Source organism: Homarus americanus, unplaced genomic scaffold, assembly GCF_018991925.1.
Source record: "Homarus americanus isolate GMGI-L3 unplaced genomic scaffold, GMGI_Hamer_2.0 scaffold38393, whole genome shotgun sequence".
NCBI lineage: Eukaryota > Metazoa > Arthropoda > Malacostraca > Decapoda > Nephropidae > Homarus > Homarus americanus.
In genome coordinates, this window is record NW_024719307.1 from 755967 (window position 1) to 782391 (window position 26425).

Consider the following 26425-nt stretch of genomic DNA (forward strand, 5'->3'; position numbering starts at 1 on the left):
TATGTGAGCCATGGTATGAGACTTCTCCGATACCCAAGGTCGATGGCTGTGTGCGTGCAGGTGAATCGTGTGTGTGTGTATGTTCAGGTGAATCATGTGTGTGTGCGTGTGCATACAGGTCAGTGGTACATGGAGTGTGTGCGTGTGTATGTGCGCAGGTCAGTGGTGCACGGTGTGTGTGTATGTGTAGGTCAGGGAGAGGTGAGGGAGGCAGGAGGTATATCGTGGGGTAGACTGGGTCGGTTCACCAGTTGTAGCCGACACTCGGTGCTGGTCATAGCCGACCTGTCTCGTGAGCCTCCACAGCCACCATCACCACGCTCTCACCTCCACCAGCACGTTGAAGCAAGGAGCATGGACCGCTTACCACAATCTCTAATATTACTTCTCCTTACAACAAGTGAGTTATTAAGTTTAAACCGATAGATATTGTTTGTATTTATTTGTCGTAGAGGCGTGACAGTCCGCAGGTTAGCCGAGAGACAATATATGACCAGGTATAGAGGCACCTATATGACGCGACGGTGGCAGCCCGCAGGGTGACATAACCCCCGCCCACTAACGTGCCATTGGTGAACGTGTCAACAAACCCTGATATACCGTATATGTTGATAACACCAACACTATTTTTAATTACACTTTAATTCCTCTGTGATCACCTTGTTAAAGTTAATATTTTTCCTCCTTATAAAATACCATTACTGTATATGTTTATTACGCGAGTGATTACACAGCTCAAAAAAGACAGGCATGTAGGGTACACATAACAATGGTCTGGGAGGACGAGGCGGACCTTCCGGTGATCAGGAAGTATTACCTACTGTAGCTGCAGGGAAGTCTTATTAGGTGGTGTGTGACTCCTGTAGCGAGCGTAGCCTGCCCCTCTTACCACCCCCCAGTGATGCTTTCATCTGTGTATGGTGAGAGACAGGTAGATACAGGTGTAGTGTGTATGGTGAGAGACAGGTAGATACAGGTGTAGTGTGTATGGTGAGAGACAGGTAGATACAGGTGTAGTGTGTATGGTGAGAGACAGGTAGATACAGGTGTAGTGTGTATGGTGAGAGACAGGTATACAGGTGTAGTGTGTATGGTGAGAGACAGGTAGATACAGGTGTAGTGTGTATGGTGAGAGACAGGTAGATACAGGTGTAGTGTGTATGGTGAGAGACAGGTAGATACAGGTGTAGTGTGTATGGTGAGAGACAGGTAGATACAGGTGTAGTGTGTATGGTGAGAGACAGGTAGATACAGGTGTAGTGTGTATGGTGAGAGACAGGTAGATACAGGTGTAGTGTGTATGGTGAGAGACAGGTAGATACAGGTGTAGTGTGTATGGTGAGAGACAGGTAGATACAGGTGTAGTGTGTATGGTGAGAGACAGGTAGATACAGGTGTAGTAGTGGCATGAGACAACAACGTTTGGTCTCAGTGTTCGATAAAAGCAAAAGTGAGGTGGGCCGGGCGTCTCGCTTTCCACCAGTCTTGTCAAACGTCGCTGGTGAAACTGTTGTTGATCGAGGTCAAGCGAGTAACTATTTCCCCTCCCATACCCGTTATCATTACCCACACAAACACCATACCAGGGTAGATTTCTTCCCTCGTCAATAAAGGTTCTCTTGCTGAGTTAGAACGGTATTAGTAGTGGGGCAACCACTCTCACTCTCACTGACACGTGAGGAACACGCCCAGGGTTGCTCCTCCCCCTCACATACCCTCCTCACCAGGGGTCGCTCTAGCGGGGTCTTCCTCACGTACACTCATCGGCCCTCAGCTGATTCGTAATGTTGCATAATGTTTGTTTCTTTAACCTAACCTAACCTAACCCGACCTGTGTGGTGTGGTGAACCCGACCGAACCCGACCGAACCCAACCGAACCCAACCGAACTGAAAGGGTAGCCTTGATCTGATTGTTTTTTTTTTTTGTAAATTAGTGTCACTTGTGCCCCTTTCTCTCTCTCGGAATCAGGAGACTGGGACACATCCTCCTCAGGGGACCTCAACACCTTCGTCAACTTCACAAAAATGTTGTCTGAACTTTCTCTCTTAACCGTGCACCTCTACCACCCCTCTACCACAACTTTACCACGCCTCTACCACACCTCTACCACGCCTCTACCACACCTCTACCACACCACTACTAGAGAGAGAGAGTGTGTATCTGTGTGTGTGCGTACGTTGAAACATACCTAGAGAGAGAGAGAGATTGTAAATTGGTTGAAGTATTGGAAATATATGATTTACATTATTAATATACATAGATAAAATACAAGAAAATACTATTGGGAAAATTATTAAATCTTTTTTCCAATAACAGGACATTAACTTACTATCGAGGTCAGTCAAGTTACCCGGGTGGCGAGCGGTTGGGGGCAGGATCCGGGCGGTTGTACTACTAACCTAACCTTGAACACTTGAGGCTGAGTCAAACCGCTCCTATAACCTACTTGGATACGGGCGATTTCATTGATCATCGTCAACGTGCGCGATATGTCTCTTGTACCCAGAGGAGAGAAAGGAACTCGATTTCCGCCTATTTATAGTTAAGTTCTTAATGCCGTTGTAATCATTAACGTTGGATGAAACTTAACTAAAGTCAACGGGAAAAATGGTAATTGTATCCAGTAACGTGAGTGTCCACTATTACGACTCTGTATTGATATATATATTATGATGTTTTGTTTAAGGGTGACGGCGACCCTGGAGTCCACAAACACTACTACAAGTTTAGTGGTTAAAAAAGTGGTGGAGAAATTATCTGAGACACTACAATGTCGCCGCTATCATCCTCACCATCACCGCTATCATCATCCTCACTATCACCGCTATCATCATCCTCACCATCACCGCTATCATCATCCTCACCATCACCGTTATCATCATCTTCACCATCACCGTTATTATCATCCTCACCATCACCGTTATCATCATCTTCACCATCACCGTTATTATCATCCTCACCATCACCGCTATCATCATCCTCACCATCACCATTATTATCATCCTCACCATTATTCATCTTCATCACCTCACCATCACCGCTATTATATCATCATCATCCTCACCATCACCGCTATTATCATCCTCACCATCACTATCATCTCACCATCACCGCTATTATCATCTCCACCATCACCACCATCATCCTCACCATCACCGCTATCATCCTCACCATCACCGCTATTATCATCCTCACCCATCACCACCATCATCCTCACCATCACCGCTATCATCTTCACCATCACCGTTACTATCATCCCACCATCACCATATTATCATCCTCCTACATCTACCATCATCCTCCACCATCACCGCTATTATCATCCTCACCATCACCACTATCATCCTCACCATCACCGCTATTATCATCCTCACCATCACCGCTATTATCATCCTCACCATCACCACCATCATCCTCACCATCACCGCTATCATCCTCACCATCACCGCTATTATCATCCTCACCATCACCGCTATTATCATCCTCACCATCACCACCATCATCCTCACCATCACCGCTATCATCCTCACCATCACCGCTATTATCATCCTCACCACCACCACTACCATCCTCACCATCACCGGTAGTATCATCCTCACCATCACCGCTAGTATCATCCTCACCATTATCACCGCTATCATCATCATCCTCACCATTGTAAACATCAGTCATAAAGGGAGGGTGGGTTTGTTTTGTTCCCGCCATGCTATTGTGTGTGTGTGAAGTTATTTATAGGGGAGGATGGGGAAGTTAATGAGGGCACCAGCTGTGTTCCTTGTTGTAGAGTAGACTGTCCGTTTATCTTTAAGTTGCTGCGCTTAGATTATACGCCGGTGTTTTTTCTAGGGAGTAGTGGATCTCCAATATTATCAGTCTGCTTTAGGATATTTCTCACCAGTAATGAATTTTGAGCTTCTTGTTTCTGTGTATCTTGAACATGCGTGATTTCGAGGCCAGGATGGGTGGAAACTGGGGTACAGGAAGGATCGTGAACTTGACTGAGTCAAAGAAGGAAGCTTTTGTTCTTCTTGGCGATGTCATATTCTGTGCTGCCTCGTCAATGGCGTATTTCGTAGTGATCTTCTCCATCATCAACACGAACTCGCGAGGAAGTTTCAAAATATAATATCGGTTGGACAGTTACATGACTAATATGAGTGATAAAAATTGGGAGTAAACAGGGCTGCCGAGTATGATCCAATAGACCCTTTGCAGTTTCCTTCGTTCTTATGTTCTTAAAAAAAAATCATGACTGTTTCTTAGGCATGATAACTGGTTAAGTGTGCTCCAGTTTTATGGGTCCCAGCCGTAAAGGTATCGTACAGTCCCATCCTAACTGGAACCAATTCCGTTTTGACTGGGATCTGTTAGACTAAGTTAGAACTAACTGCAAAATACAAAAATTTAAACATTGATTTACCAGAATGAATCAAGAGAACTTTACTACAAGACACGGAAGGTTACTAAAGGATACGGAAATTTATTAGAGGATACGGAAGTAACATGAAGTAAACGGAAACATGCCGAAATATTCCTGATACAAACATAATTGCTAATGAGAGTAAAGCTAGGTTTCCATTCACGCGTTAACGGTAGCGTTAGCACCAAAAATAGATCACATTGAAATGTACACGGTTGTTTCAATTGGCACGGTTGCGTTAGCGTTATGCGTTTGTGTTACATTCCAATTGCTCCCTGTAGCGATACAAAACGCAAAAGCGTAAATGGAACCCTAGCTTAACAGTGTGCGAGTGTCAACAGAGAGCGGGTGGTACAGTTTTGGTGGCGGCGTTGGTGGGTGGTGATGGTGGTGGTAGTAATGGTGGTGGTGTGTGTGTGTTGGTGACGATATTGGTGGTGATAGTGGTGGCAATAGTAGCCCTCACCGACGAATACAATAATTGTGGGTTGTGTAATCTCGACCAACTGACTGATAAAACTACAACAATGATGCCCGTAGACAGGACAAAGGCTTATCTTTCTCACAGTCAGGGTTATTATACACAGGAGATAAGAAAAGTCCTTACCTCACTATATGACTTAGGAGACAACGTTGTACAGTATACGAAACTAGGCTGCGAGGAGACTTGGGCTGAAATAAGAGAAGGAAAGGCCTATAAAATATGTCCTAAATACTGTATGTAATTCATAAAAACTCCAACCTAATAGAAATAATTATTAGTGTAAATTTAACAACCAACAAAAATTAAAATGATGTTATTTCATAGTATCTCTTATAATGCTCTCTAGTACTTTACACACTATGCTCGTCAGGCTGACTGGTCTATAATTATTAGACGAGTGACGATCGCCCTGCTTGAATATGAGACTCACGTATGCTATTTACCAATCACTGGGCGACATTTTGCTCACCCAAGTATATATAGAACAGGTTTAGGGGATCAGCAAGTTCATTACATCAAGAAAATTATATACAGCACATTCAAACAAAAACATAAAGGAACAAATATATACAAATACACAAACAAATCCACCAGACTCTCCTATACACTAGTACAAAATTAAACAGAAACGAATGAATGCAGGTTATTTAAACAAAGACAAACAAAGACAAACAAATGCTAACACAAAATGAGAAACACAAATACATACAAAAACAAATATAAACAAAAGTCAATGAAAAATCAACAAGTACAAGTTAATATTAAAATAAATCAAATTAAATACAACAAATAGAACATACTGTAATACAAAAACACTACAAGAAAAACAAGAAACAAATAGAGAAGGTTTTAAAATATATATAAACTAATAAATACAAACATAAACAAAAGGGAATATGACAAATAAAGAAACAAGTATACACAGTGCCTTCCCGAGTTCCCACATAGACAGTGTTGGCGGGTCAGGGACAAGACGTGGTGAGTATATATAAAACTTGATATCTGGGTCAATTAATCTTTATAAAACTTACACTACCACACCTAACCAACAGTAACATGACCCATCACAGGTAGTCGAAATACAATTATAATTATTAAGGGCTAATGTGATTAGAAGTAAAACAATCAATGCATTGTTTGTATTCCTGCACTTTTTGTTCATTGTTTGTATACCTGCACTGTCTAGGTACATTGTTTATATACCTGCACTGTCTAGGTACATGGTATACCTGCACTATATTCTTTGTTTATATACCTGCACGGTTAATGCCTACATTGTCTATGCTGTACACATGCTTAATCAATGTAATCTTGTATGCCGATTTTACTATGATCTATCTCTCAGGGAAACAGTGTAAGAATAATATAGTCTGTACACAACACTAAACTACATAAGTAAATAAAAGTGTAAAATAAAAAAAAACAAGCTGAAAAAATAATAAGAACGAAAGTAAGAGCGAGAATTACGTGAAACAAAAATGAGGCCAAAAAGAAAGAAAAAAAGATGAAAGAAAAAAGAAACAGTCGGGGTGGTCCCAGTGACCCACATGAGCTGTTCGCCGGAAGCTGTTGCGTCACCCGGGCGACTGACAGCCAGGTTTACGGGTAGAAAAACGCTTGGGGAGTCTCACCGGCATAGTATAGACATTTCTCTTTACCTTAAATATTCGTCACAGGTAGATACTGAGGTCTAAGTAAGTTAATTAACTTTTTTAATGGTTTCCTTATGTTAGTAACTGAATCAAATTACCGTTTGTCATTGTTGGTGTATCTGCTGTCTAAACTCATTATTTGTATACCAGAGCTGTCTAAGTACACTGTATAGCTGCACTAAGTACAGTCCCCTTCACTAATGCGTTTACAGGGGGTCGTCATATAAACATTCCACAAATCATTATCTTTGACATATTTGTTTTAATATTGTTTTACTCTGATTCCATAGTATGTTAGTATTGTAAGTTTCCTTCTGTCTAATGTAAACAAACACAGGGCTGTCACACTGCATAAAACCTAACGAGCCCCTGTAAACGCACTAGTGAAGGGGACTGTACATTGTATACCTGCTGCACTCTCTCTACTTGTTGAACCACTATGACGTTTTCCACAATTACTATGTATCATCTACCCATGCATCTAAAGTTATTTCCAAAATATATATTAATTAAACAAGGGAAATATATATGGTGATTGAGATACAGTTATAATACTCATATGTTCGAATATAAGAAGTTTCCTGTTCAAAGAAAATCAACGAGAACAAAGGTACTACGTATTAACCTTTTGTGGGAGGTGGAGCCGGGCGGTGAATGTTGTTGACTAGTTAGGTTACTGGAACACCTCATCTCCAGCGACCAGCCTCACACACACACACTCTCGCTAAACTCTTACCTTTTACTTTGTACAGGTTCCTCTATAAACACACAATGCTACCATCCTCTTACCTCTCAGGAGCTTATGTCATAAATGGTTTATACTCTAATATACGTACATACATCCACAAACATATTTGCATACACACACGTAGATATACACATTACATACACGCAGATATACATATACACATACGGTTGTGCATTAAACGTGTATATATATATATATATATATATATATATATATATATATATATATATATATATATATATATATATATATATATATATATATATATACACAGTATATATATGTGTCCGGCTGACGTCCTACTGACCGTGAAAAAACATCACGTACGGTAAAACAAAAAAGAAAACGACAGAGAGGGGGAGGCGTGGCAACTTTCCCCTTCACCCACCACTCAGTGTTTGTAAACACTGAGTCACGTGGTCCGCCGCACCGCTCTGCTCTCACCATAGTACTGTACGGCTCTCATTTGTTCTCTCCATTTGTTTAATTTCGGCAAATATTTAGGTCAGTGTCGCGGTTCATTTTCATCATGGCGGCTGAGTTATCATTTACTCTTGATTATTATAGCCAAATAAACCAACCAAACCCACTTAGCATACCTAACCTTGTCTAATTCAACTGTAATGTGAGTTAGGTTGGTTCATTATACTTGTTTTAAAGGATCATTTGTCCGACTTTTATAAGAAAGTTGATTCTGAAAAACCCAGTCTACGAGAGACGTCCAGGTGGCGGTGCACAAGAAGTTATAAATACAATCAAGTTTTTGGTATATTCGGTTTTCTGTTCTAATGCTGTTATTTATAGATTTTTCCGGGTCATGTTAAAGGGAGAGAATATAATAAATGTGCCCATGACATAGGTACAGCGACAGGGGGACGGCGGGTGGATTTCCGGCACGGAGGCTTCCCCAAGTTCCCGGTGTCGGCCGCCGAGGACCCCAGCGTGAGAGGCGACTTCCCCACTAATATTCACTCCTGTGGCCGCACTAGCACCCCTAGGATAGTGGGTGGCGCCACGGCTACTTACGGCAATAACCCATGGCAGGTAATTTATGGCGCAACACACCTCTCTCTCTCTCTCTCTCTTTTTATGTTTTAGTTGTGAATTTTATATATATTTTTTTTATTATTTGTGTTTGTTGTGGTGGAAGACAGGTTACACCAGACATTCCTAGAACCATACGTGTATCTTACCTCTACCTAGAATCCCATCATTCACTACCACTACCACCATTCCTCCATCATTACCCACCACCACTACAACCATTTCTCCACCAGTACCACCATTCCTCCATCATTTATCACCATTATCACCACCACTACAACCAATCCACCACCACCACTCATCATCCCTTTCGACAATCACTAATTAAAGGTGTTCTCGTCTCACAGGTACAGTTGGAAGTGTACAAGAATGGTGACGGCTTCTCTCACCACTGCGGCGGGGCCATCATCTCCCCCTTCCACATCGTCACCGCCGCCCACTGCCTACAGGTGCCAGGCGTGTCTCCTCATGATTACCGCGTTAAGGTAAGTCCTGCCGTGCTATCTACCTGACTCACTGTGTTGTGCTGTGCTGTATTGCCCTCGTCTGTTAATGCTGGGAGGTATTACAACACAATAGTTAAGTGCACGTAAAGGAAGGGTGTGTGTGTGTCTGTGTGTGTGTGTGTGTGTGTGTGTGTGTGTGTGTGTGTGTGTGTGTGTGTTAGGTACAGTACAGTAAAGTAAACCAACACTCCTCAACAGGTTGGTGATCACGACCTCACCCACAGGGATCAAGACGAGCAGATGTTTGAAGTCGAGGGCTGGACCATACATCCTAAATTTGGCGTCGGTAAGTTTATGGAAAATGGTGATGTAAGAGTGACTGTGTTTTTTGGAGAGTTGCAAGGCAGATTTAGTGACTCGGGAACGATATACAAAAGAAAATAACATCAATCGGTCATGAGTAAGTGGATGTCACGTTAAAGTTTTTCCTGAGTGTGTTTACGGCAGTCAGACGCAGAAGTATACTGTACCAACACCACAGCAACACAAGACCTTTTCAATTTATCAGTGGAAGTCAGGGAAGATCCTAAGAGAATCAAGGCAAACAACTCACAGTACCAGACGCTGTACATCCAAGACCAACGGAATAAGTACTGTACACCTCATTGTAAACAGACCGCTGGTGATGATCTAGTTCACGTCGCTCCCAGCCAGAAAATTACCTGAGGAATGGAAGACGGTAAAACTACTGGCTATATTGGCAGTATTTACGGACATGTGAGACTCGTATTTATCACCTGTAAGACCATAAAGCTCACATCACGGATCATACGAGAAATACCAACACAAAAGTGATATATAGTATGACTTTATAATTGGCAGATCCCCTCCATTCTAACTACTGAGACATCTGGTACTGCATTAGGTAAACATTAACTATGGTGTGCGTGTGTGTGTGTGTGTGTGTGTGTGTGTGGACTTTATTAAGGCACTTGGTAAGACGTAGTATTGGAGTCTAATTAGTAAATGAATGTATAAATGATTGCTGGCCTGGCCTACAGCGCTCAGTGACACCCGATAAGTGAGTGTGTTGGGTCCCATCGTGTTCTATACATTAATGATTTCCCGAAAGCGTTATCAGAAGCGTAACTTTTTTTTCTGAATACACCAACATGTACTGACGTAAACAAAGTGTCCAAGACCTTATGAACAGAAATTTTAAGAACACAAATCAGGAGAGTTCATGTACGGTTATAAAACGTTTAGTATACATCGTGTCACTAACTTGCTCGCTATGGTGTAATTTAGTATTTCATATACGGGTGACGATCCGGAGACCCACACACACACTCACACACACACGCACACTCACACACACACACACACACACACACACACACACACACACACACACACTAAGACATTTTCCTCTAGCATACTCCTAGTCTAAGGAAGTAATAAAGTGAATTCAGTGATGTAGTACAAATTACTAACACTTTACTGTTCGTTATTTAGTCTTGGTCAGTTAGAGAGAACCAGACGGTGTTATAGTTATTGTCGTCCAAACACACCTTATAATATTTCCGTGTATAGTACAATACTGTGACGTCTCCCATGGTAGTGACGTCATCCATGGTTGTGACGATAAGTGACGTCATCCATGGTTGTGACGATAAGTGACGTCATCCATGGTAGGGACTGATTGATGACATCACCTCAGACATGACTCTACGTGTATCTACAGGTGGGATCTACAACAACGACGTGGCTGTAGTTAAGGTGAAGGGTCAGCGAGGGAAAGGCTTCCAGATGTCCAGATTCGTGACGCCAGCGTGTCTCCCGTCCTCCACCACACCTTACGCCCCAGGCACCAAGTGTCAGGTGTCTGGTTGGGGCCTAACCGACCGTGAGTCTCCTTCCCCCCCTCCCCCCTGTTTCTTGTACACTCTCTCTCTCTCTCTTTCGTCTTCTCTTCACTCCCTGTTGTTTCTCTCACACTCGCCTCTACCTGTCCTTAATTCCCCTACCTGTCCTTAATTCCCCTACCTGTCCATATGTTCCTACCTGTACCCCGACCATGGTGTATCTCTAGTGTTTTCATCAGCGTCAGGTTGTCATTATACAGGTGTACGACACAGCCTACTTTATGAGAATTAATGTACCTTTACAAACACGATAAACAAGGCAAGAGCTACACCTCAGGCTGGTAAAATATCTCTCCTGTGTGCTGTCGACCCTTACTCTAAGTAATTTTTTATTTGGTTTTAGGATAATATACTTTATTTACCTTGATATTTTGTAGTTTGCTATAGCTCCTGGGATGTACAGAACTACCGAGTGAAGCCGAGTTGTGATAAACCAATCCCGATACTCTGGGCGTGTGACGTTACTGTAGAGGGATTTCCAATATACCCGCAAAATAGTCTACTGGATATACTTTTATTTTTTGTAGGATATACTTCTGTTTCAGCAATTTTATGCTATCGGGTTGAACCTTTACTCTTCAAGAAGTCCAATAGTTAATTTGTCTTTCCTTTTGACAGCTGACAACAATTTCTCCAAGGTGGATGTGCTACACAGCACAGAAGTTCTCTTGATGGCGGACAACGATTGCCAGAAGATGCTGGGTACTCGAGGCTACGGTTCCGGCATGATCTGTGCAGGATACATGGAGGGCAAGAAGGACGCGTGTAACGGTGACTCCGGGGGACCTCTGGCGTGTAATATTGATGGTGAGTCAACTCTTTAGTCACATAACTGCTTCCATGACATATTATTCATGGCCATTTTGTATTTAAATTTGATGGATTTTCTGTCTTTTCGGGCCACCAGAATCCTCCACCTTAACACGTCTTCGTTTCACATAACTCTATTTCCCTCTTCTTAGAATTTCCCTCTATTCTCTATGTAGCCCCGAGGAAAGTTTACTGAAGCGTGTCTGGTACTTCATAGACACTGCTACACTCCAGACCGCGCGACGTTAAACACAATTAATAATGAAAGGTGAACGAGTTAGTACCTCAGGTTAGAGTTCACAATGGTGTCCTCTTAAGCTGGGATCAACACTGTACACCGTCAGCCAGGAGACATTCACTACCTTAACTACCTTCACTACCGCACCTTAACTTGAAGGAAGGTGGCCTGTACACCAAATTGCCACTAAAAAGTACTTCATATCTTTCCCTGCTGAGAAGAACAACACAGTACTGAGTTTTTAATGCCATTTTTAAGACAGTCAAACATAATGTGAATCTGAGAGTCTCTTGGAAGTGCCTGAGAAACATAAAGGTACAGTGACATAAAAAATATATCCCATTCAAGAGCGAGTTTGACAGGTGAGTTTGACGGGAGTTTGGCAGGTGAGTTGACAGGTGAGATTCACAGGTGAGTTTGACAGGTAAGTAACTTAAAATCGCTGAGGACAACGTGAGGGTGATCTGTGTCCAACATCTTCACTCATATTCACGAAAATATTGTGTTCGATGTTACAAATAATTCAGCAAAGTCGAAGATGGTGAAAATAGAACTTCACTTGACAAACTTAATACACACTCATGTTAACAAGATTTCCTCGTAAAGTGTATATAAACAAAGGTGAAGACATTGATGATAAGTACTACCTTATGTAACCCGTTAATACATAAGTGACGTCAGGCTGGCAAAAGATGGCTGTGTTTACCTGATCAAATTAAAGTTTCTTAATAAAAAAGCTCGTGTCTTGGCCATATTGATATAAAACCATTCTCAAGAAAAAAAAATAATAATAATCGGTCGTTTACAACCTTCACACAACACTTACTAGCCAACATAAAAAGAATTTCTCTGAGCATCTCACCACTACACAATGACACACTCATAATTAGTTTATTATTTACTATTCATTATTATTAATCTGTAAGCTTAGCATTATAGATACCATATAATCTCAGTATAACTTCGTATCTGGTTAAATGTAGCCGTCAACGATGCTCCTCCTGGGTATCTTTGGTAACACATGGACACTAGCCAAAAGTTGAAGAAATAATGGATGGCTCATTCCCCCGCCATACATCTCTTTATTTATTGCCATTTTTTTTTCTTTCACAGGGTCGTACACACTGCTTGGAGTGGTGTCCTGGGGTAAAAACTGTGGTAAGCCTCATCAACCAGGAGTCTACACACACATCCAGCACTACTTAGAGTGGATTCAAAGTGTATTGTAACTTTTAAGGCGATGCAGCACTACCCCCTCCCCGGCAGATGGACTTCACTTGCTAGGCTCAACACGAGAGCTCAAGGCAGAGTCAAACATCTGAGACGAAGAATTGGACAATGTGGCAGTGTGTGAAGATCATATATTATTTTCCTAAGTACATTTCCAAGATTATTAATAACTTATTGTCACCGTCACTCCCTCAGTAACCTCCAGTTTATAAGAACATTAATAAGCGAATCTATACGTCGTCGACGCCAATATCACAGCATACAAAACCTTAGATAAGATTTCTACTTGTGTTTACAATAATTATAAAACTCGTAAACTATACCATGATAAATGGTTATGGCGTGCTCTCACTCCTCTACTTAGTAACTTAAATGGCGGCCACAAGTTAGGAAGGTTTGTGATAGTGACTGAGCGTGACTCAAGTCTTGGACACACTGGCTAATATTTCTTTTGTGAGCCAAGTCCTGGGATACAGTACAGTACACCATACACAGTGGCCTCAACCTTAAACTAAATGACAAGTCTCTAAGTTCAAAACAAACTGAATGTAAAATGTACTTGGAAGTAAAGTTTGTTATACATTAATAACACCACCAAGTTGTGGGAGTTAAAAAGATTTTATTTTATAAATAAAATTTGTCAAAATAAATATTTACTATAACAATGAATACTACCAGTGAGTCAATGGCAGCGTAACACTGAGGTCCTCTTTATGATACAGGAACACTGTAACACTGAGGTCCTCTTCATGATACAGGAACACTGAGGTCCTCTTCATGATACAGGAACACTGTAACACTGAGGTCCTCTTCATGATACAGGAACACTGAGGTCCTCTTCATGATACAGGAACACTGTAACACTGAGGTCCTCTTCATGATACAGGAACACTGTAACACTGAGGTCCTCTTCATGATACATGAACACTACATGAACACTGAGGTCCTCTTCATGATACAGGAACACTGTAACACTGAGGTCCTCTTCATGATACATGAACACTGAGGTCCTCTTCATGATACAGGAACACTGAGGTCCTCTTTATGATACAGGAACACTGTAACACTGAGGTCCTCTTCATGATACAGGAACACTGAGGTCCTCTTTATGATACAGGAACACTGTAACACTGAGGTCCTCTTCATGATAAAGGAACACTGAGGTCCTCTTTATGATACAGGAACACTGTAACACTGAGGTCCTCTTCATGATACAGGAACACCGAGGTCCTCTTCATGATACAGGAACACCGAGGTCCTCTTCATGATACAGGAACACCGAGGTCCTCTTCATGATACAGGAACACTGTAACACTGAGGTCCTTCATGATACAGGAACACTGTAACACTGAGGTCCTCTTCATGACACAGGAACACTGTAACACTGAGGTCCTCTTCATGATACAGGAACACTGAGGTCCTCTTCAGGAACACTGAGGTCCTTCATGATACAGGAACACTGAGGTCCTCTTCATGATACAGGAACACTGAGGTCCTCTTCATGATACAGGAACACTGAGGTCCTCTTCATGATACAGGAACACTGAGGTCCTCTCCATGATACAGGAACACTGAGGTCCTCTCCATGATACAGGAACACTGAGGTCCTCTTCATGACACAGGAACACTGTAACACTGAGGTCCTCTTCATGATACAGGAACACTGTAACACTGAGGTCCTCTTCATGACACAGGAACACTGAGGTCCTCTTCATGATACAGGAACACTGTAACACTGAGGGTGTCATCACAATAAGGGGGCACCACCTTGAATGTTGAATAATAACAACATTCGACGGACGAACCTTAAAGAGTTCGACTACTAGTCTCTTATTCCCTTAACGCAAGATACCATAATACTTTATTTGATTAATTAAAAGTTCTGATGATCCCATGTGTCAAAACTGCACTTTGGTAGGTTTTCAAATAGTTTTAGGAGCATATGTGTGTGTGTGTGTGTGTGTGGTCGTTAATAATACTGTATGTAATATTCATGCATAGGATTCGAGACAGTATAATCTGATATTCATAATTTACACGTATTGTTTATATGTTATATATAGCGTTATTTATTGTTTCTGAAAGCATTATAATATTTAAGTATGAGTGGAGAATTTTATGAGATGCAATTCTTGTCAGAGCATCTTAAGTGACAGTATCCACCAGAGGGCGCGGTAAGCTTCACGCTCCAGAAACTGTCTTTAGTGAAGGACAAACATCGCATTTCATAACATTCGTCAAGATTGGTTGATGCAACAAAACATAAATCCGGGCATTTATAATTGAGCCATATAAGACCATACAACAGTAAGTGTGCATGTCGGACTACCCTTAATGTGTGTCTGTACATAATATACTGTACTGTACAGGGTATATACCTGTGATGTAACCGAGGCTTGTCTGGGAAACATTTGGCTCTGTATATCGTACGTGAGTGATTAATATTGTTGTACCACTGAAATTATTGTTGTTGTACCACTGAGATTATGGTTGTTGTAACGCTATTAACAGCGAGGTTATAAGTAAGAGGATTTCTCAACACAAATGACCTTACTACACATACAGTCACCACATCACTACACATACAGTCACCACATCACTACACATACAGTCACCACATCACTACACATACAGTCATCACATCACTACACATACAGTCATCACATCACTACACATACAGTCACCACATCACTACACATACAGTCACCACATCACTACACATACAGTCACCACATCATTACACATAGTCACCGCATCACTACACATACAGTCACCACATCACTACACATACAGTCACCACATCACTACACATACAGTCACCACATCACTACACATACAGTCACCACATCACTACACATACAGTCACCACATCACTACACATACAGTCACCACATCACTACACATACAGTCACCACATCACTACATACAGTCACCACATCATTACACATACAGTCACCACATCACTACACATACAGTCACCACATCACTACACATACAGTCATCACATCACTACACATACAGTCACCACATCACTACACATACAGTCACCACATCACTACACATACAGTCACCACATCACTACACATACAGTCATCACATCACTACACATACAGTCACCACATCACTACCCATACAGTCACCACATCACTACACATACAGTCACCACATCACTACACATACAGTCACCACATCACTACACATACAGTCACCACATCACTACACATACAGTCACCACATCACTACACATACAGTCACCACATCACTACACATAGTCACTACATCATGACTTAAAGAGTACAGTATTTCAGAATCGTAAGGCTTTTCCCAGACACATCTCGGTTCTTTTAAATTATATAAAGTGGACCCCTATTTTTTATTTTTTTTTCTGTATTCCTCACTGCATTTTACTGATGAATTTATATCTTTTCGTAAACACTTAAAATGTGACCTCGACAAAAATAAGTTGCGGACATGTATGTTGCCTGTGAACACCTAGTCAAAGTATTAAAGTCATTCAATGTAGTTGTTGCAGTATATTTATTACCCATCACCTAACAACTTTACTGAATAAATATTGGTATTATTTGTATTACTGTAACTTAACCTAACCTAACCTACCCTCCCCAAAACATAACCTAAAATCTAACCTAACCTAACTTGTATGGTCACTCGGCTTTTCTTCTCGTGTTTTCACTGAAAGTTATTGTTAAACGATTCCTCTCCTGTGTGACTATATGTCCTTTGTCTATTTTCAGCTTCAATAAACCGTTTTTACTACTACTACTACTACTAAGCTACTACTACTACTACTACTACTACTACTACTACTACTACTACTACTACTATTATTATTATTATTATTATTATTATTATTATTATTATTATTATGATTAATTATTATTATTATTATTATTATTAGTATTACTATTATTATTATTATTATTAATTATTATTATTATTATTATTATTATTATTATTATTATTATTATTATTATTGTTGTTGTTGTCGTCATGTATGCGAAACTTCCGGTCAAGAGATTAAAGTTTACTGAGAATTTTCTCAGAGCATTCAAGTATCAGACCAACACACACACACAAAGAAAGAAAATATATTTAGTTGTTTTTTCACATATTTAAGACTATACAGGATTTTGTAGCAATTCTCAGCCGCCCTCAGAATATATGAGCACAGCGTTAGAACCAGACTTGTAATAATTATAATTGTAAGTGAAACTAAACATAACTAATTATATAACACTTAGTAATTGTAATCATGGATGTATTTTAACATATTAACATTATTTGGGAGGATTAGGATAGGTTATGTTAGATCAGCATTAGATTAGGTTAGCGTTAGATTAAGTTAGGTTAGCGTTAGGTTAGATTAGGTTAGCATTAGGTTAGATTAGGTTAGCGTTAGATTAAGTTAGGTTAGCGTTAGGTTAGATTAGGTTAGCATTAGGTTAGATTAGGTTAGCGTTAGATTAAGTTAGGTCAGCGTTAGATTAGGCTAGGTTAGCGTTAGGTTAGATTAGGTTAGCATTAGGTTAGATTAGGTTAGCGTTAGATTAAGTTAGGTCAGCGTTAGATTAGGCAAGGTTAGCGTTAGGTTAGATTAGGTTAGCGTTAGATTAAGTTAGGTTAGCGTTAGATTAAGTTAGGTCAGCGTTAGATTAGGCTAGGTTAGCGTTAGGTTAGATTAGGTTAGCGTTAAAATGGTTAATATATGGGTGATTCTAAAATAGTAATTGTAATATACTATTCAGGTTGAATGGCTATTACATCTAGCATTACGAAGGACTATTGAATCACGGCCAACCGGATCCATACACGTTCACTGAGGGACGCACGCACGGGGTTACTCACAACAGGAGGCAACAACGTGTTTAAAATATAGTATGTAACCTGAAACCTTTTGCTATTGGTGAAGAAACACATCAGGAGCCGTCATATTAGGAAATGTTGTGATATCAGGATCTGCCATATTAGGAATTTATAGTGATGACAGGATCTGCCATATTAGGAATTTATAGTGATGACAGGAGCTGCCATATTAGGATTTGTAGTGATGACAGGAGCTGCCATATTAGGATTTGTAGTGATATCAGGAGCTGCCATATTAGGATTTGTAGTGATATCTGGAGCTGCCATATTAGAACAACACCTTTAGAAAAGATATTTGTAACTGAAAAATATAAATGCTTTTTGATAATGCAATTATTTTAAGCTTGGTAGGAATACTATCATGACCTCCACACTCTCTGACCTCCACATTCCCATGACCTCCACACTCTCTGACCTCCACATTCCCATGACCTCCACACTCTCATGGCCTCCACACTTTCATGACCTCCACACTCCCGTGACCTCTCTACTCTTATGACCACCACACCACCTAGCCTCCACCTCATGACCACCACACCACCTGGCCTCCACACTCATGACCACCACACCACCTGGCTTCCAAACTCATGACCACCACACCACCTGGCCTCCACCTCATGACCACCACACCACCTGGCCTCCACACTCATGACCACCACACCACCTGGCCTCCACACTCATGACCACCACACCACCTGGCCTCCACACTCATGACCACCACACCACCTGGCCTCCACACTCATGACCACCACACCACCTAGCCTCCACACTCATGACCACCACACCACCTGGCCTCCACACTCTCATGACCTCCACAGTCCACACTCTAATGACCTCCACACTCCCATGACCTCCACACTCTCATGACCTCCACATTCCCATGACCTTCACTAAGTAAATCAGGAATTATACCAAATCATATCCAGTTCACATGGCCTTGTTTGCCGGACATGGTGCAACATTGTGAGGTCGGCGCTAGATTATTTTTTGTATTACAGGATATATGGGAAGGACCATAGAACACGGAATGTATACTGTGTGTGGGGAAGTAGACCACTCGACATACTATACACTGTGCGAGCCATCATCATTCAGTAGATAGGTTACGCTAGGCTAGAAAGACGATTCATTTCTCTCTAATATGTGTTCATGGAGGAATTTATATAATATTTGTGTAAAACTAAATTACAACACTCAGATAAAGGCATATAAACTTAACGAATTTAAATACGTTATTGAAATATAGTTGAAAACTGCGATATGATATTCCTTAAAAAACAGTAGCGGGAACAACACTTTACTGTTGACAAACGAGCGGGCAGTTACTCTCTCTGAAATGCATCACACGCGTCAACACCAAAGCTTTAAAACACGGAGAAGTATTCATTAACTAAGTCGTGTTGGTCTGAAAGATGAACGATCGATCAAAAAGTTAGTAATAGTTATATTACTTAGATTCACGTTTATAACTGATCTGCAACATAAAGTGACGTGTCTAAATGAAGAATGTCAACTATAACTGAGGAAAAGGCCGGGGCGAGATTTCGTCCAACACAACAGTTTCCTCCGGGTACTCCAGATTTTCCCCGTAAACTATCACTGGACTGTAAAGATCATAACAAAGTAACAAAAGAAAAGACCAACTCCCCGAACGCCTAGTAGACTGATAAGTGGTGAAATGATAAAATGAAATTAAAGATATTAAGACCAACACATAATATGGTAGTCACTAATATTGCCACTGCGTTTTGTTCTGCTCAGTATTTCTACTTTATTTTATCCTCTTCGCCGCTGATCGATCAGTTCGAAGCTTGGGGCGATCGGTCACATCTCTGTTACACACTGATGGCAAGTATTGGCTCCTGCATATATCTGTACCTGCGTCAGTGTTGGTCAAGTCTTGTCCTGAATGAGCTCATACTAGGCTAGGACTGTTATCTCTGTTACATTTACTTAACTGTCACATCGAGACAGAAATATGTTCTTGAGACCCAATTATCTTTTTCTATTCACCAAAGCGCCACATTAAATCTATTTTAGTAATTATTATTAAAGAAAAGTAATTATTCACTTATTTGTTTCGCCTACTAACTTTGATCAGAAATGAAGAAAGTTGTGGACACGGGAAGTACAGTACTTATCAAGCGGTGTGGGGAACGTTTAGAATCCCAAGAATAAACACAACATGGTTAAAACATACTCGAACGTTTTATGCTGTACTTCCGGTTTTGGTTGTATAAAAGTGAAGGATCTGACTGAAGCACACACAGTTGCCCTCGATCCTGGCCTCACAAGTACAGTAACTCCTCTACTTCATTACTCCACCTTAAACGTCTTCACAATGTCAAGTTTAAGGAAGTTCTTTGTGATAGGAAACTGGAAGATGAATGTGAACAAGACCCGCATTGATAACATCGTCAAGTTTATGACGGCCGCCTCGCTTGACCCTAATACAGGTAAGTCTCCTGCAGGTGTTGAAAATGCAATAAGATGAAACAGAAGAAAATTAAGGTACAAAAAATTGCTTTCTTCTGCAGTTTTATTAATTTTGTTTCATCTACATATTGATGTAAATATAATTATTTATCGGTATCTGCTCTTGTATCATAAGGATCAAGCATCAACTGTTGTATTTCTACTCTATAGAGGCAGTAGTTGGGTGTCCTTCCTGCTATTTGTCCTACGCCCGCCACCACCTCCCATCTGAGATTGGGGTGGCCGCACAAAACTGCTACAAGGTACGACCACATATTTTTATATTGTTACTGTAATAAGGTAATTTATTCATTCATATGAGAGATATAAGTAGCGCCATCTTTATATACAAGTTTTAAGAAAATTTTTATAATTGGTATTGTTATTGTCGAACTATAAAGTTTCATCTCTGCTTGATCATCAGGTTCCAAGTGGTAACTTCAGTGGGGAGATCTCGCCAGCCATGATCCAGGACTGTGGGTGTGAGTGGGTCATCCTGGGTCACCCTGAGCGTAGGACAATATTTAATGAGCCAGACGAGCTCATCAGCGAGAAGGTCGCACACGCCCAGCAGGCAGGCATGAAGGTCAGACTTACTACACTTACTTTAACTATTACAATATAATTCAATTATTTCCTATTAATGAAAATTATATTAAAATTATATGACCTATTAGCATTCAGCAGAAACAAGTGTGTTGTATGCTGAGAATGGTAGTTATGTTATCATTGTTGTTGCAGGTGGTGGCGTGCGTATGTGAGAGGAAGGAGGACCGAGACAGTAACCGCACAGAAGAGGTGTTGTTCAGGCAGATGGAGACCCTGGCGGCCAGCATCAGTGACTGGTCCCGCGTGGTGGTGGCCTTCGAGGCTCTGTGGGCCAGTGGCACGGGCATACTGGCCACTCCAGCTCAAGTTCAGGAGGTGCTGGCCAAGCTGCGTTACTGGCTGCGTCACAACGTCTCTCAGGAGGTGGCTAACGCTACTCGTATCATCTACGCTGGTTCAGTTTCCTCGGGCAACTGTCAGGAGCTCGCCAAGTTGAAAGACCTTGACGGATTCCTGGTGGGCAGCGCAGCTCTCAAGCCCGACATTGTTGACATTATTAACTCTCGAAGTACCCATGTCTCCAGACTTATCAACATTTTCTCCTCCCATGAACGCTTGTCTAAAGGAGTGTAAATAACTCGAGGATCACAATCTCCAGCTCATGTGACGCTCATTCTAAATGTTGTCCATTCTGTAATATTTATAAAAAATAAATAAATAAATAAATAAATAAATAAATATATATATATATATATATATATATATATATATATATATATATATATATATATATATATATATATATATATATATATATATATATATATATGCTGATAACCACAAGGAAAAAGAAAACACGAAGTTCCCAAGCGCTTTCGTGTAATTCATATCTTCAGGGGTGAGTACAGACTAAAATAGAAGTGCAGAACAAGTTATATATATATATACAGAGGAGGGAGATATAACTTGTTCTGCACTTCTATTTTAGTCTGTACTCACCCCTGAAGATATGAATTACACGAAAGCGCTTGGGAACTTCGTGTTTTCTTTTTCCTTGTGGTTATCAGCATATACCTGGATCACGCGCACCTACAGTGATTTATTTGCATATATATATATATATATATATATATATATATATATATATATATATATATATATATATATATATATATATATATCTTTATGATGTTTCTCGCTTGAATTCCTTGTATTATGTACAAATCTGTATTTGGGTATTATAATGTTAATGCAGGTGTTATAATAGTCAAGAGTGAAATGGTATTCTAGAATCTAGATGAATAAAATGTGTAAGTGTAAAGGAAACAATAAATGTACAAATACTAAATAGCATGACCTTACTGCCCCGAGACATGATTTATTGATCTTAAGAAAACTTTGTTGCAACATTCCATATGTACTGTGTTAATACCAGTAGGTGTAATTATCCTTGCTGGACTGAAGTGTACAGTAAGACATTTAATTATAGGTAGTTACTGTGTTCATATATATATATATATATATATATATATATATATATATATATATATATATATATATATATATATATATATATATATATATATATATATATATATATATATGAAAACGTGGATAGGATAAATCTTGATAAAAAGCACACGGGAAAAGGGAAACAACGGAGCACCTTAGCTTTCGTCTTTATTCAAGACATCTTCAGAGGCAACTGAAGATGTCTTGATATATATATATATATATATATATATATATATATATATATATATATATATATATATATATATATATATATATATATATATATATATATATTTTATCAATGGGGAACTTGACTTATTATTGAGTTCGGTGAAGGAATATCCTCTATTAACAACATCTTGACGATAAGGTCACACCTCATTATAAACTACGTTGCACCAATGCGCTAAAGTATGTACAGTTATCAGCAACAACAGATTGGTACTTAAGTGTCTATACTAATAGACGAATCAACAACACTGGGCAACTAGCCATCTCTCAATTATCTATTTGGTGTGTGAAAGTTCGAAACAGTAAACCAACTTTACACAACAACTACGGACAAACCTTCGAATACTTGTAATGATTATGGTTTTGATGATGGTTCCTTATTGAAAAATCTTGTACTCATTGTAAGCAATAGAACAAGCGTAATGAGAGGTAAAATAAAAATATGGTGTTTCCGTGAACTTATTCGGTCACAACTCACAGCCTAGAGTTGACTGTCTGTTGCAAGATGTTAACAGGAGCGGTGTTACGATTTTTTAAACAAACTGGGGTACTTGTTGTTACTCAGGATTATTTCTTTTTGATGTAGTAGTTTAAAGCAGACTGGATGCTGGCTGCCACAATACCCAAAAACAACATTTCACGGCTCACCCAGGAGTTGTCATGATGATTTTGATTTTGCCACTTACAGCGGTTAGTTTATTGTGCACCCCATACTCATCCTGTGAGCGGTAGCGCAAAAGGATTACAGAGTATGGTTTACAAAGGGTCATAATAATTAACCCTCGTGGATAGGATATTATGGCACTGAATGTTACACAGTATTTCAATTACATAATTTGTTTACTTCTATACATAAAGGGTAACTTATTCACAACTGCGTGAGTACAGGAGTATGAGGCAAAATGTCTGGCCGCACACTTTGTTTTTCACATTTGCCTGAGAAGTATTCAAGGACAAAGTATGCTTGGTTCTATACATGGGAACTGATATACTGTAGTTACTACGTGCAAAAAAGTGGATACAATCTTAATATGTTGGCTATCTTGCCATTAGAGATGAAGTGTTGTGCCATTTCACACACAGTGTGCTTGGACCTGTCCCTAAAAGGTTCTATCTTCACACAGTCGAGGACGTAGTGTTCAAGTGTGTGGCCATATGTCTGGCCACACACTTTACATTTAGTCATGTTTACATCTGCTTGAGGAGCATACTGCCAGAGGTACTTTATCCCAACCTTAATCTAGCGGTTACAACATCTTGTAATCATGAGCCGCGTGTGTGTGTGTGTGCGTTTGTTTTCTAATGTTTTGTCAACCTCCAAATTAAACCTTCCATTGCATAACCAGACCAAAATTCAGCTCATTATATTGAAAAGGGGGTGACACCTAAATTAAGTGAATGCAAAAAATCAACCTTACCAATTTTCAACTCTCAATATAATAATAATAATAATATTAATAATAATAGTTGCCCCTCGTGTAACGAGGATGGCCGGCCCAAGGGCCACCTAGGCGTGAATTTGTTTAAGGTGGAGAAGCTGTCGCCAACACAACAACCACACCCTAAGTCAACGAGTTGCATGACCCAGTGTCAAGGAATAGTCCGAGAAGACCGGACAACTCGCCAACTGTACTGGCTAACCATTACCCCGGAATACGATCCGCAAATCGATTAAAATCCAGGTTCCCAATTACTGCCGGGTAGACAGAGGCAAATGGCGTAAAGAAACTTGATCTTAGTTTCACCCTACCCGGGGCTCGAACCGGGTTCGCTCGCTTGCGAGGCGAGCATGCTGACCATTACACAGGTCGCTCTCAATTTGTATGATCATTGATAGAAAAGGAAACAGAAAATATAAATGGGGTGTGGGGGGCGAACACCAAGGCCAACTCTTGTGAAAATTTACCTTTTGGACACTTGTGGAGTGCATGTACAGTACAACTCTGTGTTGACTTATAGCTCTCTCACCTTCAAAAGTATAATCATGAATAGTGAACATCCATATAAAGACTGTAATATACGTCTTCAAACAATAACATTTGGGCAAAGACATTTCATTTTTAACTTTATGGTGAAATGGGAGTGCTACAGAAGAGAGTAGGTAATTATACCTCGACAATATGCCTTATACACAGGATGGCCTTACACCATGATTACTCGAGTTTCCCCAGAATGTCCTTTAGGTGGGTTGACGTCACCTCTCACGGACATGATGAGTCAGGATGGGTGTCTTCCTGTTTGATCAGTCAGTTTTTTTTTTGTGACAGCTGGTGGTGATACAACTACTGGACTGACTCATATGATATGGTTATACTGCATGACTCACTCTGGTGGGGATATGGTGGTTCTGACTCACACCAGATATCAGTTAAATAAGTATTTCCTCCTTGATAAAAAAATATCTTGAACCAAACACGTGTGATATCTTCCTATCACCGTCCCACCACACTGTCATAATTGGTGTAAAAAGAAATATGTTGATATATATTATATATAGATTAATGTAGTACGTTATTGACGAAGGCTGTCATATGTAGTTTATGACAGTACAGTATATTAGTGGTAAACTCATATACGGCCTATAACAACATTTTAAAATTCGTATACGGCTTATATCACTAATTCCGATTTTCTCGCCTTAATAATGACATAATAATAATGCAAGACAACAGTTCATTAAAATCCTAAGAATATTGTATTGATGTATATAAACACCCTGATTACTGAGACAAAATTTCTTGTTAATATTATAGACTGATACACAACATATCACTAAAATGTCAAACCATAAAATAAATGACCCGGGTATAAGTTTATACTGTACTTGGATTTACACAATTATCGAGCCTCTGCTATACTGTAGTAAATTTGCTTGGTGTATATTTATGCACGCAATACACTGGCCGTATTTCCTCAAATTCTCTCTTTCGATTGCAAGAAATATTAGTAATACGATTAAAATGTCTTTATTCTTGATTACTGACACTCGGTAAGTTCACGGGACATTTATTAATTATTCTAACCGCGCCTACAGGACTTCATACTTCCCACACGCTCTGGACTTTACCATGACGCCTGGAAGTAGAGAAAACTTTCCTTTCGTCTCCAAGCCTAGCTTCCGCTCAGCCTACATTATCAGCCAGTCGCATGCGTCATAGTTCACCTCAACAACAAGATTACACGACTCCTGGTAACAAAACATGGGCTTCCTGGGGATATTCCCTCAGAAGCGGGCGGTTGTAACACCATTTCCTCCACACCTGGTCTGGCTTCCCATGGAGATGTTGATAACGTAGCTCCCGAGTGTTACTGACCTGTAGCTCCCGAGTGTTACTGACCTGTAGCACCCGAGTGTTACTGACTGTAGCTCCCGAGTGTTACTGACCTGTAGCACCCGAGTGTTACTGACCTGTAGCTCCCGAGTGTTACTGACCTGTAGCGCCCAAGTGTTACTGACCTGTAGCGCCCAAGTGTTACTGACCTGTAGCGCCCAAGTGTTACTGACCTGTAGCGCCCAAGTGTTACTGACCTGTAGTGCCCGAGTGTTACTGACCTGTAGTGCCCGAGTGTTACTGACCTGTAGCACCCGAGTGTTACTGACCTGTAGCGCCCGAATGTTACTGACCTGTACTTTGTTCCATTTTTCCAATGTTCTTATGAATGTTCTATTAAAATCAATCCCGGACAGTCCCAGCAATATCACGTAGCTATGCAGATGACATTGTTACACATAGTTGAACTCATCGTGAAATGCAGACCACCCTGAACCACC

General features: G+C 40.3%; 2 protein-coding genes across 2 annotated transcripts; both read left to right on the forward strand.

Moving 5' to 3' along the window:
• The first annotated feature begins 229 nt into the window (after positions 1-229).
• LOC121859980 (serine protease 30-like) lies at positions 230-13651 on the forward strand. Its single transcript, XM_042356961.1, has 7 exons — positions 230-400; positions 8166-8350; positions 8698-8835; positions 9055-9142; positions 10541-10702; positions 11340-11528; positions 12883-13651. The coding sequence occupies exons 1-7, from the start codon at positions 355-357 to the stop codon at positions 12996-12998; spliced, it is 924 nt and encodes a 307-aa protein (XP_042212895.1). The 5' UTR covers positions 230-354; the 3' UTR covers positions 12999-13651.
• A 6485-nt stretch (positions 13652-20136) lies between these two features.
• Positions 20137-21631, forward strand: LOC121859982 (triosephosphate isomerase-like). The gene is made up of 4 exons (XM_042356963.1): positions 20137-20339; positions 20530-20621; positions 20783-20944; positions 21100-21631. The coding sequence occupies exons 1-4, from the start codon at positions 20225-20227 to the stop codon at positions 21538-21540; spliced, it is 810 nt and encodes a 269-aa protein (XP_042212897.1). The 5' UTR covers positions 20137-20224; the 3' UTR covers positions 21541-21631.
• The last annotated feature ends 4794 nt before the right edge of the window (positions 21632-26425 follow it).